At 36.7% G+C, this 19,728-nt stretch overlaps 1 protein-coding gene across 2 annotated transcripts in view; it reads right to left on the reverse strand.

The window, feature by feature from the left end:
- Nucleotides 1-19,728, reverse strand: part of ttc27 (tetratricopeptide repeat domain 27) — a 102,310-nt gene that overhangs the window by 34,773 nt on the left and 47,809 nt on the right. For both annotated transcript variants that reach the window (XM_061040825.1, XM_061040824.1), the window contains exon 10: nt 12,890-13,003. In XM_061040825.1, the coding sequence (XP_060896808.1) occupies nt 12,890-13,003 (114 nt within the window). The remainder of the gene's footprint in view (nt 1-12,889; nt 13,004-19,728) is intronic.

Genomic DNA, 19,728 nt, shown 5'->3' on the forward strand with positions numbered 1-19,728 from the left:
TAATACATACAGCAGAAAACAACAACAACAACAAAACATAACACACTACAGACGAAACAAAGTAATACATACAGCAGAAAACAACAACAAAACATAACACACTACAGACGAAACAAACAAAGTAATACATACAGCAGAAAACAACAACAACACATAACACACTACAGACAAAACAAAGTCATACATACAGCAGAAAACAACAACAAAACATAACACACTACAGACAAAACAAAGTCATACATACAGCAGAAAACAACAACAAAACATAACACACTACAGATGAAACAAACAAAGTAATACATACAGCAGAAAACAACAACAAAACATAACACACTACAGACGAAACAAACAAAGTAATACATACAGCAGAAAACAACAAAAACAACAAAACATAACACACTACAGACGAAACAAACAAAGTAATACATACAGCAGAAAACAACAAATACAACAAAACATAACACACTACAGACGAAACAAACAAAGTAATACATACAGCAGAAAACAACAAAAACAACAAAACATAACACACTACAGACGAAACAAAGTAATACATACAGCAAAAAACAACAACAACAACAAAACATAACACACTACAGACGAAACAAACAAAGTCATACATACAGCAGAAAACAACAACAACACATAACACACTACAGACGAAACAAAGTAATACATACAGCAGAAAACAACAACAAAACATAACACACTACAGACAAAACAAAGTCATACATACAGCAGAAAACAACAACAAAACATAACACACTACAGATGAAACAAACAAAGTCATACATACAGCAGAAAACAACAACAAAACATAACACACTACAGACGAAACAAAGTAATACATACAGCAGAAAACAACAACAACAACAAAACATAACACACTACAGACGAAACAAAGTAATACATACAGCAGAAAACAACAACAAAACATAACACACTACAGACGAAACAAACAAAGTAATACATACAGCAGAAAACAACAAAAACAACAAAACATAACACACTACAGACGAAACAAAGTAATACATACAGCAAAAAACAACAAAAACAACAAAACATAACACACTACAGACGAAACAAACAAAGTAATACATACAGCAAAAAACAACAAAAACAACAAAACATAACACACTACAGATGAAACAAACAAAGTCATACATACAGCAGAAAACAACAACAAAACATAACACACTACAGACAAAACAAAGTCATACATACAGCAGAAAACAACAACAAAACATAACACACTACAGATGAAACAAACAAAGTCATACATACAGCAGAAAACAACAACAAAACATAACACACTACAGACAAAACAAAGTAATACATACAGCAGAAAACAACAACAACAAAACACAACACACTACAGACGAAACAAAGTAATACATACAGCAGAAAACAACAACAACAAAACATAACACTACAGATGAAACAAACAAAGTCATACATACAGCAGAAAACAACAACAAAACATAACACACTACAGACGAAACAAACAAAGTCATACATACAGCAGAAAACAACAAAAACAACAAAACATAACACACTACAGACGAAACAAACAAAGTCATACATACAGCAGAAAACAACAACAACAAAACATAACACACTACAGACGAAACAAACAAAGTAATACATACAGCAGAAAACAACAAAAACAACAAAACATAACACACTACAGACGAAACAAACAAAGTAATACATACAGCAGAAAACAACAAAAACAACAAAACATAACACACTACAGACGAAACAAAGTAATACATACAGCAAAAAACAACAACAACAACAAAACATAACACACTACAGACGAAACAAACAAAGTCATACATACAGCAGAAAACAACAACAACACATAACACACTACAGACGAAACAAACAAAGTCATACATACAGCAGAAAACAACAACAACAAAACATAACACACTACAGACGAAACAAACAAAGTCATACATATAGCAGAAAACAACAACAAAACATAACACACTACAGACGAAACAAAGTAATACATACAGCAGAAAACAACAACAACAAAACATAACACACTACAGACGAAACAAACAAAGTAATACATACAGAAGAAAACAACAAAAACAACAAAACATAACACACTACAGACGAAACAAAGTAATACATACAGCAAAAAACAACAACAACAAAACATAACACACTACAGACGAAACAAACAAAGTCATACATACAGCAGAAAACAACAACAACACATAACACACTACAGACGAAACAAAGTAATACATACAGCAGAAAACAACAACAAAACATAACACACTACAGACAAAACAAAGTCATACATACAGCAGAAAACAACAACAAAACATAACACACTACAGATGAAACAAACAAAGTCATACATACAGCAGAAAACAACAACAACAAAACATAACACACTACAGACGAAACAAAGTAATACATACAGCAGAAAACAACAACAACAAAACATAACACACTACAGACGAAACAAAGTAATACATACAGCAGAAAACAACAACAAAACATAACACACTACAGACGAAACAAACAAAGTAATACATACAGCAGAAAACAACAAAAACAACAAAACATAACACACTACAGACGAAACAAAGTAATACATACAGCAAAAAACAACAAAAACAACAAAACATAACACACTACAGATGAAACAAACAAAGTCATACATACAGCAGAAAACAACAACAAAACATAACACACTACAGACAAAACAAAGTCATACATACAGCAGAAAACAACAACAAAACATAACACACTACAGATGAAACAAACAAAGTCATACATACAGCAGAAAACAACAACAAAACATAACACACTACAGACAAAACAAAGTAATACATACAGCAGAAAACAACAACAAAACATAACACACTACAGATGAAACAAACAAAGTCATACATACAGCAGAAAACAACAACAAAACATAACACACTACAGACGAAACAAACAAAGTCATACATACAGCAGAAAACAACAAAAACAACAAAACATAACACACTACAGACGAAACAAACAAAGTAATACATACAGCAGAAAACAACAACAACAAAACATAACACACTACAGACGAAACAAACAAAGTAATACATACAGCAGAAAACAACAAAAACAACAAAACATAACACACTACAGACGAAACAAACAAAGTAATACATACAGCAGAAAACAACAAAAACAACAAAACATAACACACTACAGACGAAACAAAGTAATACATACAGCAAAAAACAACAACAACAACAAAACATAACACACTACAGACGAAACAAACAAAGTCATACATACAGCAGAAAACAACAACAACACATAACACACTACAGACGAAACAAACAAAGTCATACATACAGCAGAAAACAACAACAACAAAACATAACACACTACAGACGAAACAAACAAAGTCATACATATAGCAGAAAACAACAACAACAAAACATAACACACTACAGACGAAACAAAGTAATACATACAGCAGAAAACAACAACAACAAAACATAACACACTACAGACGAAACAAACAAAGTAATACATACAGAAGAAAACAACAAAAACAACAAAACATAACACACGACAGACGAAACAAAGTAATACATACAGCAAAAAACAACAACAACAAAACATAACACACTACAGACGAAACAAACAAAGTCATACATACAGCAGAAAACAACAACAAAACATAACACACTACAGACGAAACAAAGTAATACATACAGCAGAAAACAACAACAACAACAAAACATAACACACTACAGACGAAACAAACAAAGTCATACATACAGCAGAAAACAACAACAACAAAACATAACACACTACAGACAAAACAAAGTAATACATACAGCAAAAAACAACAACAACAACAACAAAACATAACACACTACAGACGAAACAAACAAAGTCATACATACAGCAGAAAACAACAACAAAACATAACACACTACAGACGAAACAAACAAAGTCATACATACAGCAGAAAACAACAAAACATAACACACTACAGATGAAACAAACAAAGTAATACATACAGCAGAAAACAACAAAAACAACAAAACATAACACACTACAGACGAAACAAACAAAGTCATAAATACAGCAGAAAACAACAAAACATAACACACTACAGATGAAACAAACAAAGTAATACATACAGCAGAAAACAACAAAAACAACAAAACATAACACACTACAGACGAAACAAAGTAATACATACAGCAGAAAACAACAAAAACAACAAAACATAACACACTACAGACGAAACAAACAAAGTCATACATACAGCAGAAAACAACAACAAAACATAACACACTACAGACGAAACAAACAAAGTAATACATACAGCAGAAAACAACAACAACAAAACATACACTACAGACGAAACAAAGTAATACATACAGCAGAAAACAACAACAACAAAACACACTACAGACGAAACAAACAAAGTAATACATACAGCAGAAAACAACAACAACAAAACATAACACACTACAGACGAAACAAAGTAATACATACAGCAAAAAACAACAACAAAACATAACACACTACAGACGAAACAAACAAAGTAATACATACAGCAGAAAACAACAACAACAAAACATAACACACTACAGACGAAACAAACAAAGTCATACATACAGCAGAAAACAACAACAACAAAACATAACACACTACAGACGAAACAAAGTAATACATACAGCAGAAAACAACAACAAAACACAACACACTACAGACGAAACAAACAAAGTCATACATACAGCAGAAAACAACAACAACAAAACATAACACACTACAGACGAAACAAAGTAATACATACAGCAGAAAACAACAACAACAAAACACACTACAGACAAAACAAACAAAGTAATACATACAGCAGAAAACAACAACAAAACATAACACACTACAGACGAAACAAAGTAATACATACAGCAGAAAACAACAACAACAACAAAACACACTACAGACGAAACAAACAAAGTAATACATACAGCAGAAAACAACAACAACAAAACATAACACACTACAGACGAAACAAAGTAATACATACAGCAAAAAACAACAACAAAACATAACACACTACAGACGAAACAAACAAAGTAATACATACAGCAGAAAACAACAACAAAACATAACACACTACAGACGAAACAAACAAAGTAATACATACAGCAGAAAACAACAACAACAAAACATAACACACTACAGACGAAACAAAGTAATACATACAGCAGAAAACAACAACAACAAAACATAACACACTACAGACGAAACAAAGTAATACATACAGCAGAAAACAACAAAAACAACAAAACATAACACACTACAGACGAAACAAACAAAGTCATACATACAGCAGAAAACAACAACAAGAAAACATAACACACTACAGACGAAACAAACAAAGTAATACATACAGCAGAAAACAACAACAACAAAACATACACTACAGACGAAACAAAGTAATACATACAGCAGAAAACAACAACAACAAAACACACTACAGACGAAACAAACAAAGTAATACATACAGCAGAAAACAACAACAACAAAACATAACACACTACAGACGAAACAAAGTAATACATACAGCAAAAAACAACAACAAAACATAACACACTACAGACGAAACAAACAAAGTAATACATACAGCAGAAAACAACAACAACAAAACATAACACACTACAGACGAAACAAACAAAGTCATACATACAGCAGAAAACAACAACAACAAAACATAACACACTACAGACGAAACAAAGTAATACATACAGCAGAAAACAACAACAACAAAACACAACACACTACAGACGAAACAAACAAAGTCATACATACAGCAGAAAACAACAACAACAAAACATAACACACTACAGACGAAACAAAGTAATACATACAGCAGAAAACAACAACAACAAAACACACTACAGACAAAACAAACAAAGTAATACATACAGCAGAAAACAACAACAAAACATAACACACTACAGACGAAACAAAGTAATACATACAGCAGAAAACAACAACAACAACAAAACACACTACAGACGAAACAAACAAAGTAATACATACAGCAGAAAACAACAACAACAAAACATAACACACTACAGACGAAACAAAGTAATACATACAGCAAAAAACAACAACAAAACATAACACACTACAGACGAAACAAACAAAGTAATACATACAGCAGAAAACAACAACAACAAAACATAACACACTACAGACGAAACAAAGTAATACATACAGCAGAAAACAACAACAACAACAACATAACACACTACAGACAAAACAAAGTAATACATACAGCAAAAAACAACAACAACAACAACAACAACAAAACAAAACAAAACAAGGGACAACCATAGACTGTAAATATTACTGGACGAACCCTGAGTGACGTCACCCGTCTGTTACGGAGGCATCAAATGAGTCTAATCGACGGGCGCATCCATATTGGATATGCTATCTCAGTGGGGTCTCAACCTAACTTCGGATCAACCTAGCAACAGCATTAAGGCGGGACCGGGCGGGACTTAACTCCGCCCATTCAGCTCGACGTTCCATTTCACATCAAAGCTAACGGCTAGGCTGCTAGCATCCCCTACTGCTCTCCTGCTCGTCCTGAGTTATCTCTATAAACAGTAAGTTAACATTTAACTTTTCTACAACACAGTTAAAACGAATTATATTCAACCCAAATATTTAATTAAAGTCTTAAAACTACACTTTTTTAAATATACAATTATGGTTATTAGTTATTTGTCAGAGCAGTTAGACTTTGTCACTGTTAGCAGAGCAACACATTAGCAAAGTTTTATCATAAAATGTAAGAAACATTTTGAGGCTAATCTTTACATTTAAATTCTCACATTGTGTTACAAATCATTACTTGGGTGTAAGAACATGTTTAAGGATAAGAAGTCTATTTTAAAACGATAAAAGACAGAGCTTTGGTGTCTTTTTTCTTTTCGTTGTTGTTGATAAAACTACTGTTAGACCATAGACTGTAAATAAATATGAGACATCCAGAAGAAATCAATATTACAAAGCATACAGTTCATGTTACTGTTCTGACAAAAAGAGGAATGTCTGTGTCTTATATTTACTGATGTCAACAGTGATGTGGGTGAACATGACAATTGAAAAATAATTATTTAGTATTTATTATAAGATATTTGTTTTATATTGAACCCCGTGAAGTCATGGAGTCTGTGGACAGTGTCAGCTTCACACCAAAAACTTTAAGTATTAGAGAAAATAGTATTTAAGACTGGCATCTATTATTATTGCAGCTACTTTGTTAAATATTATTCCTTCAGATGTGGCTAATAACAAAAAAACACCCTGAGCTGTCACATGTAGTTAACTGTACATTGGTCTTGTCTGAGGCATTAATTGAACATCTTTGTATTTCTCCTATAGACACAGTGTGGATTATCGGTGACTGGTCCTTCGAGGTGCCCAGAGAGCTGCAGAGACAGAGGAAGAAACTTGAGCCTCAACAACATCTGTATTTGTTGGTTCTTCTGGGGTGGACTTCGGTTGCTTCTCTTCAACAGCTCGCTGCGAGGGAGGTCTCACCCGGATGGCCTGAGTGATGACACCCACATGTTCCTGCATCGATGGCGGGCTCCATGCTTGAAATGCTGTCTCACCCTTACCTTCATTCAACCTAGCGACGGGCTGAGAGCTGGAGCTGAGGCGGGTTTTAAGTGTCCTGACAAACCGTTACACCGCGCCCGCCTGTCGATCATGTCAGCTACACACCTTATTGTGAATAACTCTTATCCTTCATCAAATCAAAACTGATGAGTCATAAAAACATTCACCCCCGTACAGTGTGTGTCGATCGAGACATGAGCTATCAGACCTATTTGTTTTTTTTGTACCAGGTACATCTCTGCTGTAAAAACAGACTTTTTTTGAATGTAGTTTTTCAGATTAAATAAATATTTCTATATAAATGCACTCCTTTGTCTCTACTTATGAGTATACATTTTAGATTTGAAATGACAAGACTAAAATGTGCATTAATGCTCAACTCAATAGCTTAGGGAAGGAAGTCTACTTTTACACAACTTTGTCTTCTTTTGACATTTTTTTTTACCAACTAATTCAGTTCATTTCTGAAAATGGGATGGAAGTTAAGAAGATAAACCTTATTGTAATCATGCTATTTTCAGCTCTCTCACTCACTTGCACAATGATATTCCACATCAAATTGCCTCAGATTTTGTGTGAGGAAAAATTAAGCAGTTTATTGTGGATAGTACTTCATCTTAACATGAAACAAATATAACCTGAATTATTTAAATCATTAACAGGTCCCAACTCTCTGTGCTTTAGTACAGAACATACAGTAGATCATTTATTATTAACATGAGCTCAGTACATGGCTGTATTCTTCAAACTATTTCTTGTACTTAACATATATATATATGAATATATGCTATATATGAAAATAAGATATAAAGTATATATATATATACACACTTTATATCTTATTTTCATTCCATATGTTATTTATATTTTATATTTCTACTGCTATATTCTTTGTAAGAGCATCTGTAACGATGAAGAACTATATCAATAACCAGATTAATTTTCCCTGAACTCATACAAAGAGACAAAAAAAATAGTTTTTTTAGTTTTGTACTTGTTATCGCCTGTTTATGTTATAATAATAATAATGAGAGAAAATGTTGAAGTTTGAGTTTGTGGGCCGTTGAAATGAACGTCAATCATGTAACGTTAATATAATTCTCTATAACATGTTTAACCAGCGGGTATCGTCTGATTAATGTTGAACTTTATACACAAAGTTTGTTTTTTAATGTTAACATTTACGTGGAGTATTACATTCATCATAACGTCAGATAACCATATTTACAGTCTGCGGTTAACCACCGAGGTGAACCTTTAGCTTCTAACATCACACAAACTCTGTCTTACAACATCTTAACAACTAACATTTCTAACACTTCAGAATTAATTTTCCCCCAATTTAATAGTCCTGGCTAGATATGTTGCCATTAGCTTCTTTGGCATGAATGGGAGTCTTGATCGGCTAAACCATTGACTGTAAATAACACACAGTGTGAGGAGAAGGGGCCGTCAACTTATCAGATATATCTCGTTTTTTGTACCAGGCTGTAAACATGTTGATTCCTGTGGTGAAAACAGGCTTTTTTGGCTGTGGGCTTATGGCACTTCCGGCGCTTCTGCAGCCAGCCTCAAGCGGAACCTCGAGGAACTGCAGTTTTTTTTACTTCCGCATTGGCTTCATTTTTCGAGACCAGAGGTTGCCGCTTGGGGACAACACAGAGAACAGATACAACAATAAGCTACAACCATTACAACAATAATTAAAACCGCAAGCGGTGATGAAGGGCCCTCGCACCCCTGTGCAATTTTGACGTAGAGCAGTTCAGGCTGGCACTGTCATGATAGCTTTGAAATCTGGAGGAAACTGAGCATTGTACATAGGATGTAGTACTTACTCTTTGCAGTAGGGGGCGCTATGGTTGACGTTCAGTATTGTTATGTCAATGTGTTCAGAGGCCAACCCTGATTATACATGTGAAATTTCAATAAGATTAGACAAAGTATATATGATGTAGTGCTTAGTCCTTGCAGTAGGGGGAGCTATGGTTAAACTTTATTATTGTTTTGTCAATGTGTTCAGAGGCCAACCCTGATCATACCTGGGAAAATTTAGGCATATCCGAGAAAGTATGTATGATGTAGTACTTAGTCCTTGCATTAGGGTGCGCTATGGTTAAACTTTATTATTGTTTTGTGTCACTGTGTTCAGAGGCCAACTCTGATCATACCTGTCATTTCAAGAAGATCAAACAAAGTATATAAGAGTTACACCCACTTCCTGTTTGATGGCGATGTGATTTGTGGACTTCCTGTTGAGTTTTGGGTGTGGGTTGAAGAGGCTTTTTTGTAGCTTTTGTCATGTTGGAAATGCATAGTAAAATTCAGAATTGTAGGTTCAACGTGCTGCGGGGGCTGAATGTTTGAAATATTGTAGGGGGCGCCACTGAGCCATTAAGCCACGCCCACTCAGTTAAGCGGTATAAGATGTTTGACTTGTTTTGTTTGACTAAGCATTTACTTTTTTGGCAACTTGCCAAAACGCTCCAAAAACTTAAAACGTATGCCACGGCCACGGCCTTTGACGAAATAACGTGCAGCGCACAACAAGATATGTTGAGCCTGTCTAGAACGCACTGACACTGAGTTTGCGCTGATCGGATGAGCGCCCTCGGACAAGATCCTTCAAATAGGAAGGCTGAAATCGGCGATTTTGAGTCATTTTGGGCGATTTTGGGCTGTTATTGTGAAATTGAACTTTAATTTGTGGACTTCCTGTCAGGTTTTTTAAAACGCTGCAAGAGGATTTTTAGTCCATCCTGACAAGCTTAATATGCGTACCAATTTTCGTGAGTGTACATGAACATTTTTTTTTAATTTCAAGGGGGTGCCACTGAGCCATTTTGTGAACTGCGTTTACGAAACCACCAAAATATCAAATTTTTCACGAGACCTGATGACCGTGGAAAGTTTGTTGAGTTTTCGGGCACGTTAAGGCCCTGAAAAGTGGCCGCAAAGTGGCGGAACAATAAAAACGACAATAAAAATAGTAATCGCTAGGGTTTCAAGAGGGTCCTACGCACTTGTCAGTGCTTCGGGCCCTAATTATTACTCTAGACTAGACACGTTAGAGGAGAGAGATTCAGTCTGTACACAGAGAGAAATAAACAAACAGTGTTGACGCTACTGAAAACATACACAATCAGTTTGAAGATGAGAAAACAAAACATGTTTAAATAAGTGGAACGATGACGAGGAACAGAGATTTAAAAGTAACTTATTCCAATCAGAAGGAGCACAAAACATAAAAGCTTTTTTACCAAATTCCTTTGAAACAAAGGGAACTGTGAAGAGAGTCTGATCAGAACTTCTGAGAGAATAACTCGGTGTGTGAGGAACAAAACATTGTTTAAGACAGTAAGGATAATTAAAGTTAATACATTTGAAAACAAATTGATACCAGTGATGATTTTAAAGTAATTAAAATGATGTTTTTATACACGCTGCACTACGCTCAGACCAGCGGGGAATGTGAGGGCCAGTGGGATTGATTAAAAACAGCCAGATACCAACGAGAGAAAGACAAATGATCCATCACAATCATTATCTTTTTTTTGCTGATTTCGAGGTAAACTACAGATATACGATGTTCATGTAACAAGGTAATTTATCAGGAATGTGCACCTTCTTTTGTTTCATTATGAAACACAGCATGTTGTTGGAAAACGCTGCATCGTGCTCAGAAAAAGTTTTAAGTCGTTTTCTTATTATTGTCAAAAAACAACAAAAAAACTAATCCATGTGTTATTTTCATCAAATGAGTTACTGACTTTTTGTCTTCGCAGTAAACCTAGATCTTTCATACAGTCAGCTTATACTGGGAGAGAAGACAGGGACCATCACGTGTTAGGTGAAGTGATCGTTATTGAAGTCAGTTTATGAATACATTGAATTCTAAAATCAATACTTAGACCTAAAATAGTCCAAACTGAAATAACTTGACCTTTGTTGTATACGAGTTAATTTATGTTTCTAATAAAGAAATGCATTCACAATCATTGTGGTGTGTCTTAATGAACTTAACAGTGAGGGTCTCAATAGAAGTTAAGAATAGGTCAAGAATCAGTCAAGAATAGGCAGTGTTAGAAAATCAAAACCTTTTACAGATCATAAAGAGCCCGACAGAACTTCTTCACTGAAGCCGATTTCAAATATGAACCCATCAAAATTCTCATGAGTTTCAGGAGGACTGCCCTTAAAATCCTCCTGATCTCCTGACCTCATACATGCAACTTACAACTGGAGACCATCGAGGTCTGGCGAGAGGCGAGACATGATGTACAAAGAACAACATGGAAATGGCGGACCAAGCAACAGAGTCCACTATTAGACACCATAATAAGAATCTTAGCCTTTGTATCAATCCTGCGTCTAGTTCATGATCATTTGAAAGCATTTTTAATTTACAAACATCAAGATTGACCCTCTAAAACCCTTTTATCATATGTTCTGTTTTCAGAGAGAAAAGAGGATCAGGTGTGCTTCATTTGTTCTATAGAAGATTCCATTTAGTTCTCATAATCGTACACCACAGAACTCCGCCTCAGGCCTGAAATGTTCTGACCAAAAAGAAAAACACTTTTTCTTCTTCAGCTTGAGCACAGTCACCGTCGTCTCCCAGCAGGTGTTTGAGTATTATTACTCATTGTGCGGCTTTTTTATTAATCTCATAAAGCCGCCTGTATTCAGCCTTTCAGGGATGTTATTGATAAACATCCGGGGTAACATTTGGAGCTGCGGTGGAGTAATGGTTCTGTTTGTGCTCAGGGTTGTTTTTCAAAAGAGAACAAGGTGACTCAATAACTGTGTGCCACTGCGAGCAGAGACAAGCAGCTCTGCAGCTCCTTTTGCTTGGAATCAATGGAGTCTATATCTGTAAAGTGAAGACTCAAAACGTGTACACGTGGGGATAGAATTACTCATGGAGTGAAACTTACATAGAACACCACATGCACCATTAATAACGCTTGGGCTTGCAGTGACAAACTATTCTGTGATTTATTAACCGTTCTGCATTTGGAGAAAAGCTAAATGTGTTTATTAATCCAATCTTATAAATATACGACTTTCCTGACAAGATGAATACTTGAATAAGAAAACAGATCTTCAAAGAGAGTTGAAGGCAGTTTTGTGAATGCTCCCGTGTAAAAACAAATAGTCAAAGGGTTTGAAGCACTGTGAATATTTAAATACAATCCCCCACATATCTCCTTACCTGGGTTTGCATCATTGCTCTCTCCACACGTCGGGTCTTCCCTCTTTCTAGTTTGGTCCTGAGGCAGAGGGCCGAGACTTCTACAGCCCAGAACTTAGGTTGAGACAGGATGCACTGTGAAGGAAACAAGAGGAACAAAGAGTAAGACGACCTATAGTCCATGTTCAGTCCGTCAACATGCAAAAAATGAAGCCAATGTCAAAGTGCAAAAAAAGTGTTTTTCCTGTAGTGTCCACTTGGGGATGCCTCCAAAAGCCCAAGAAAGTCATATTACCATCAGTGTGAAAATTCCCATTTTGATTGACAAAAAGGTTTTGGTCTAAGGAGCTAATGTCTTTGTTGGTACACGCTGTACAGGGGGTAACTTCTTTTATATCTTATTCATTTTGGTTATATTAAACAATGGCATTGGAGCTGCCAAGAGGCTAATTGCCCGCCTAAGTTTCTAGGTTTGACCAACAGTCAGCTTCAGACAGCATTTACAATATGGCGACCAGCCACCATCGTTAGGCTTCAAAACTGCTTCATAAACCAACGGGTGATGTCACTGACATCACGTCCATTTTTGTTATATTGTCCAGGCTTTGAAGGTTGATCAGTTGAAGTTGGTTTGATATTGTGATTTCAGAAGTTTAAGCATTGGCATCTTTACAGAAATAAGGAATGAAAAACAATGAGAGAGAGAGAGAGAGAGAGAGAGTGAGAGGGATGATTAACCCTAACAGTCTCTTAGCTCAATTTAAAGCATGTGAGAAGAAAATTTCAAAGTAAAAGCCTGAAGTTCCGCAGCAATTAATGGTGCGGCTTATTTTAGTTTCTTTCCCCTCTCGAGATTGATAAAGAAAAGATCAAACAGAAAATGAAGGACGCAGAAAAAAACAAACTACAACCTTGTTTAATACACATCACTTCAAACGTTTTCATTTTCAGCTGATAGACCGTCAGATATTCTGTACAGGGTAGAGATAATAATGCTTTTATTGCCAGCTGAGGTTTTGGCTCGTCTTTAATCACAGCAGCGGTTTTCTAGCTACAGTCTATTAATGAAAATCTGAATGAAAGTGATACATGGTTTTAGGTGAGCTGAACAAACGCTAATGATGTTTGTGGCTGCTTAGCGAGACTTGCTGGAGTCTTTACTGAACAGTAAATTATCATAATTACTCGCTTGTTTTTGAAGCAGCATCAATCACTGAGCAGTTAACACGAAATGATAAGACATGCTTACCATTTTTCATGAGACTGCTCACACAAACAAGCTAAAAGTGCTGATCAACAAAAGAAGAAAGATGTAGAGGAGGTTTTTCTCCACTCATTTGTAACAGTAACCCGGGATATATTCAAATATTATTACTTTTAGAAAAACAAACGCCAGCCAACAAATGGTTGCACTCACATCAGGTTTGTTCAAATGCATAATATTGGATGATGATGTAAACTATACTGTATGTTTTTTTTTATTATTCGGTGATACCTACAGTAAAAATGACAGATCAAAATGATAGATCTCTACATTCATAGGAAAGTAGTTCTGCATTCTGAGTCTCAATGACAAGTGAAGATTTCCACTTTAATCCTGTCATTTATTCTCGTCTTAATAAAACTTTTTTAAACATTTTTCTACAATTCATTGATCTGACGCTTTTATCCAAAGCGACCTTCAAACAAACAGCTTTAAGTCTGATCGGACACACAGGTGCTGACAGGCAACGCACAGAGGCAAAGCACAACATCGACAGCTGTTCTTGAGAGTTCTGATCAGCATCAAAACCATCCTAAAATCGAATTTTTAAACAAAATCATTGTCATCATTTATATCATTAAGTGTGTAGGTGTTCAAAGAGCTTTTTCTTAAAGGTGCAAAGGGAAGTTTGTTTCACCACCGGGGGGCGTTTTTAAACGTAAAGTAGTGATTTAGAGGTACCGGTAAATCATTTACGCTAAGATGTAGATCAGATGATCTGAAATAAAGCAGAGCACCATCAACAGAGTTCAATGTCACCCTAACCCTAATGTCTTCAATGAGTTTTATCCTATAAAAAATTAAGTAGTGAGCCAAAAGCTCAAAGGTGTTTTCAAGACAGACAGATCCGTTGCGAGATATTTTGTGATTATCTTTGCCTGTATGAAGGTAGATATGTTGCAAAATGTGAGAGCTTGTAGAATGAGATGTGAGCTTGTAGAATGTGATGTGAGAGCTTGTAGAATGAGATGTGAGCTTGTAGAATGTGATGTGAGAGCTTGTAGAATGAGATGTGAGAGCTTGTAGAATGAGATGTGAGAGCTTGTAGAATGAGATGTGAGAGCTTGTAGTGAGAGCTTGAAAAAGTGAACTTGTATGTAAAAATCATAATTTACTCAGATTTTTTTTTAATAACTTGTGCCTATTATCTTTTACAACCACAACTCTCTAATTACAACTTCTCAAATCTGCAGCTACAACTGCACAAACTACTTTTCTCGCGTGAATCTGCGCTGCTTGAGTTTTGCAACACATTTTGCGAGACGTCTGTAGCAAAACAAATTTGTACTTGTAGAAATGCCCCCCTCCCCCCGCTCTCCCGTGTGTGTGTGTGTGTGGGGAGGGGGGATTGACCAATCAGAAGGGAGGAATTGCAGGTACCGGGGTGAAGATGGTTTCATATTTGACAGTCGCCTGTGTTCGCGTCGATTACCTTCAATAGCGCCGAGTCAAAGCCTTGATTTCTCACAGTTTGGGGATATGTTGGAGAGCAGATTAAGGCAGACGTTTCACAGGCGACTGTCAAACATGAAACTATCTTCACCCCGGTACCTGCAATTCCTCCCTTCTGATTGGTCAATCCCCCCTCCCCACACACACACACACACACACACGGGAGAGCGGGGGGGAGGGGGGCATTTCTACAAGTACAAATTTGTTTTGCTACAGACGTCTCGCAAAATGTGTTGCAAAACTCAAGCAGCGCAGATTCACTCGAGAAAAGTAGTTTGTGCAGTTGTAGCTGCAGATTTGAGAAGTTGTAATTGGAGAGTTGTGGTTGTAAAAGATAATAGGCACAAGTTATTAAAAATAAAATCTGAGTAAATTATGATTTTTACATACAAGTTCACTTTTTCAAGCTCTCACATCTCATTCTACAAGCTCTCACATCTCATTCTACAAGCTCTCACATCACATTCTACAAGCTCTCACATCTTATTCTACAAGCTCTCACATCTCATTCTACAAGCTCTCACATCTCATTCTACAAGCTCTCACATCTCATTCTACAAGCTCTCACATCACATTCTACAAGCTCTCACATCTCATTCTACAAGCTCTCACATTTTGCAACATATCTACCTTCATACCCTGCCAATTCAGGGGTACATTTTTCTGAAGCTTAACCTGACTTAATGTTGAATTTTCATTACGGGACTGGCAGGAAAAAGTCAGGATAGTGTGCCTTTTGAGTTCACACATGCTTCTCACCCCCAAAATGTTTGTTTTGTGCATGTGTAGAAACACCTATGGACCAGGGTCACACACCCCCACACAAAAGATCACACCATGCAGTAACAAACCCTAGATTTTGGTTAATAATTGACTGAATAATCATCATCATCAACCTTTATTAAAGTTCTCGGAGTGAATATTTGCACCGTAACGAATAAATCCCGTAGCGTATTTAAAAAATTGAATTTACATGACCTTTATTGTGATTGCAAAAAAATGGCAAAATGGAACCAAGTGTAAGTAATCTGAGAGTTAAAACAGTGATATTGTATCCAAATCAACTCGCCTGGATAGTTAAGTTCTTATTATTGCTGGGACTTGTGACGAGGCTATAATTTAAATACAAGTTTTTAATTTAAATGTATGAATTATAATGTTCTGCATCAAAAAAGTTCAATGTGCCAGTTCAATTAAAGATCGAACAAAAATAGATTTTGATAGCGCAACAGTCTTTAATATATACCATAATGTGCACATGTTACAAGAACATACTGCAGAGGAAGAAGATAGCTGTGAGGCGGACTGACTGTAGATTTATAAAAGAGGAGCAACGAAAGCTCCTTGGCAATAGATGAGTTCTCGTAGCTTTCTGTACTTTCTCTTTGACCAGGGATTTCTAAAAATCAATATTTTTCTTATAAAACAGTCATGTTCCTTTAGCTCAATCCTTATTAATGAACGAGCTCTGCTGTAGAGAGACATCCGACAGTCAGATAAGACCTGTTAGGTAGCAGGCTCTGTCTAACGGTCTTAAGGTGGGACCTGGACATGTGTGTGATCACTTCATCCCCTCGCTTTGACTTCTGGCTGAATGCGGCTTGAGGGCCAGCGGTAAATCAACCATCTGTCTTTTCCTACTGGACCCTCTGCAATCTGCTAAACTCTATTGATCTCATCTTGGTAACATATCTGGAGAGAAACTATAAGAGTCTGACAGCCCAGGTTTTCCCTTAGAGGATAACACAACCTGTGTTATTTTCATGCATGTTGTAAAAGGTAAACGGACTGCACTGACAGTACATAGCGCCTTTTAGTAAAGTAAGTCAGTCAACGTTTAATTGATATATAACCTTTCACAGAGCACAGGACACAAGTCCTTCACAAAATATCACAACAAACAGTGACAACTTAACCTTTCATGTGCATTCATACACACATTCTAGCTATACCACTCAAAAGCCATTTAGAGATTTAATGTCTCATCCAAAGACATTTGACATGTGGACTACAGGAGAATCAACACATGAACCTTTCCTATTGAGAGACAACTACCACTGAGCCACAGCCACCCACGAGAGAAATGTCTTGTGACATATCTTCAGAGATAATATTCAAAACAAATGAAATCAATGAAAACTGTGGGTGAAAAGGCTTATAAGAAAATCTACCTCCATATGGCCCTCAAGAAAGGCAAATTAATTCCCATTGTGGTGTGTTTTTGTGCAACACACGTGCCAGCTAGGAATTAAACCTGAAAAGAGACACCCACACAAAGGTTGGATGTCGTTATTGAGTATGTAAAAAAAAGGCTCTCAGTGAAGGACTTGGATATGAAAAGCTAGCGTCCTGTAATGCTGGTGATGATGGAAACATGGACAAGAATGCAGAGATCTATAACAAAAACAAAATAACCAGCAAAATGCAGCAAACAATCACTGTAGCCCATTCATTGTGTTTCCACAAGAGCGCTGTAACTAAGCTCAGTCGTCTTTGTACATTCATGTTGTTTCAGTGACAGCTTAATATTCTTGTACCAGTCTGTGAATGCACATTGCATTTCAGCATTGCAGAAGCATGGCCCAGCATGAGCTCCACATACACACATTCAGACATGCACACACACAGAGCGCTGCGCTCCAATGATACTGTCTCGCCCCTGTAACTCCTCTGTTTCGACCTCCAAAGGACAAAACCCATTCCAAAATTCTAAATTCTACACTCGCTGCATACAAGTGTTTTAAGGCCCATTCTCTGCTCGTGCCCTAATAAGTAGTGTTGTCCCCACTGTGCTGATTGCTTTTTCTGCAGTCTGCGGTAAACAGTATGACAGGATTTCACTTCAGAGGTAGGTCAGTTTGAGATACAGCACAAAAACAACCACAACAACAACAACAACAGAAAACTAATTTGAGAGACTTTTTGAAAAAGAGAAATCATCAACACTTACAAAGAGCATGTATGTCAGGCAGTCAGTGACGTTTTGGATCATTCAGAACTGATCACTTTAGGGACTCTTGAGTTGAGCAGCTTGAGTTGATTCCAAGGTTTATACTGACGGACTAAACTGCAGTTCTAGACCTTTTACTTCAGGAATCACTAACGACAGTGCGACCTGGTGGTGGGCAGTCTCATTAAATGAACCCATGATACCAGCAGCAGACGTTTAAGGATACGGACAGATGCCTGGAAGGGGGATCGACACGGCGCATTGATGAAGACAGCCAGACATGTGACAACCATCTAACCAGCCTGCAGATTCCTGGATCTACATGTAGGCTGGGAAGATGCCTGCTCACAGAGCCAGCAGCTGCCTGCAGCTTTCTCATCCCACACAGTGACAACATATGCTGCCAGCTCATTGTTCAAACTGAGCTCACAGCTGGGTGGATGAATGCATGGATAACCGCAATCCAACTTCTTAGAAAGTGATGAGCACAAAACAGGCTGAATACCATTCCTGGCCACAAACATGTTGTTTTCATTCGGATAGAGCCATTAACAAAAATATGGATGATTAGACAAGTATGTTGGACTTGCTGACCAAAAATGGAGGACACAACAATTAGACTTTGGCAAAGTTTCATGAGGACAAATAGATTTTTCATAAAAACAGAGCAACAGTTCCTCTGAGGTGATGTGATGCATCATGAATGATTGTAAGATGTGTAAATTCACTTTTATCATTTTTGGTCAGATTTTTTTGTAAAGCAGAAAGTAGGTGTGACTGTGCGTTGCCTGTCAGCTCCTGTGTGTCCAATTGGACTTAAAGCTGTTTGTTTGCACTTACTGATGCTGTTTCCTTCTAAATCCTTGCTTGTGATGTACTTACTCTCTGATGTATGTCGCTTTAGATAAAAGCGACAAAATTAATTGTAGGATTGTAGACTTAGGGCGCACTCACACTGTAATCTGTACCGTGCCTAAGCACTCTTCACCCCTAAAGTCCAGTTTGTTTGACTAGTGTGAGTGCTCTGATCCATGTTTAAGCACAGTGCACTTCCTTGGCCCTGGCACTCTTGGAAGACGTGTGCTTTAGCACGGTAGTTCATGCACGAGCACACAACGTGGAAAGCCTTCATTATGGTGTATCTCTCTAAAATGACTCAAAATAAGCCTCAAAGTCAGTAAAGCAGATTTTGTG

Source organism: Labrus mixtus, chromosome 6 (assembly GCF_963584025.1).
Source record: "Labrus mixtus chromosome 6, fLabMix1.1, whole genome shotgun sequence".
NCBI classification, from domain to species: domain Eukaryota; kingdom Metazoa; phylum Chordata; class Actinopteri; order Labriformes; family Labridae; genus Labrus; species Labrus mixtus.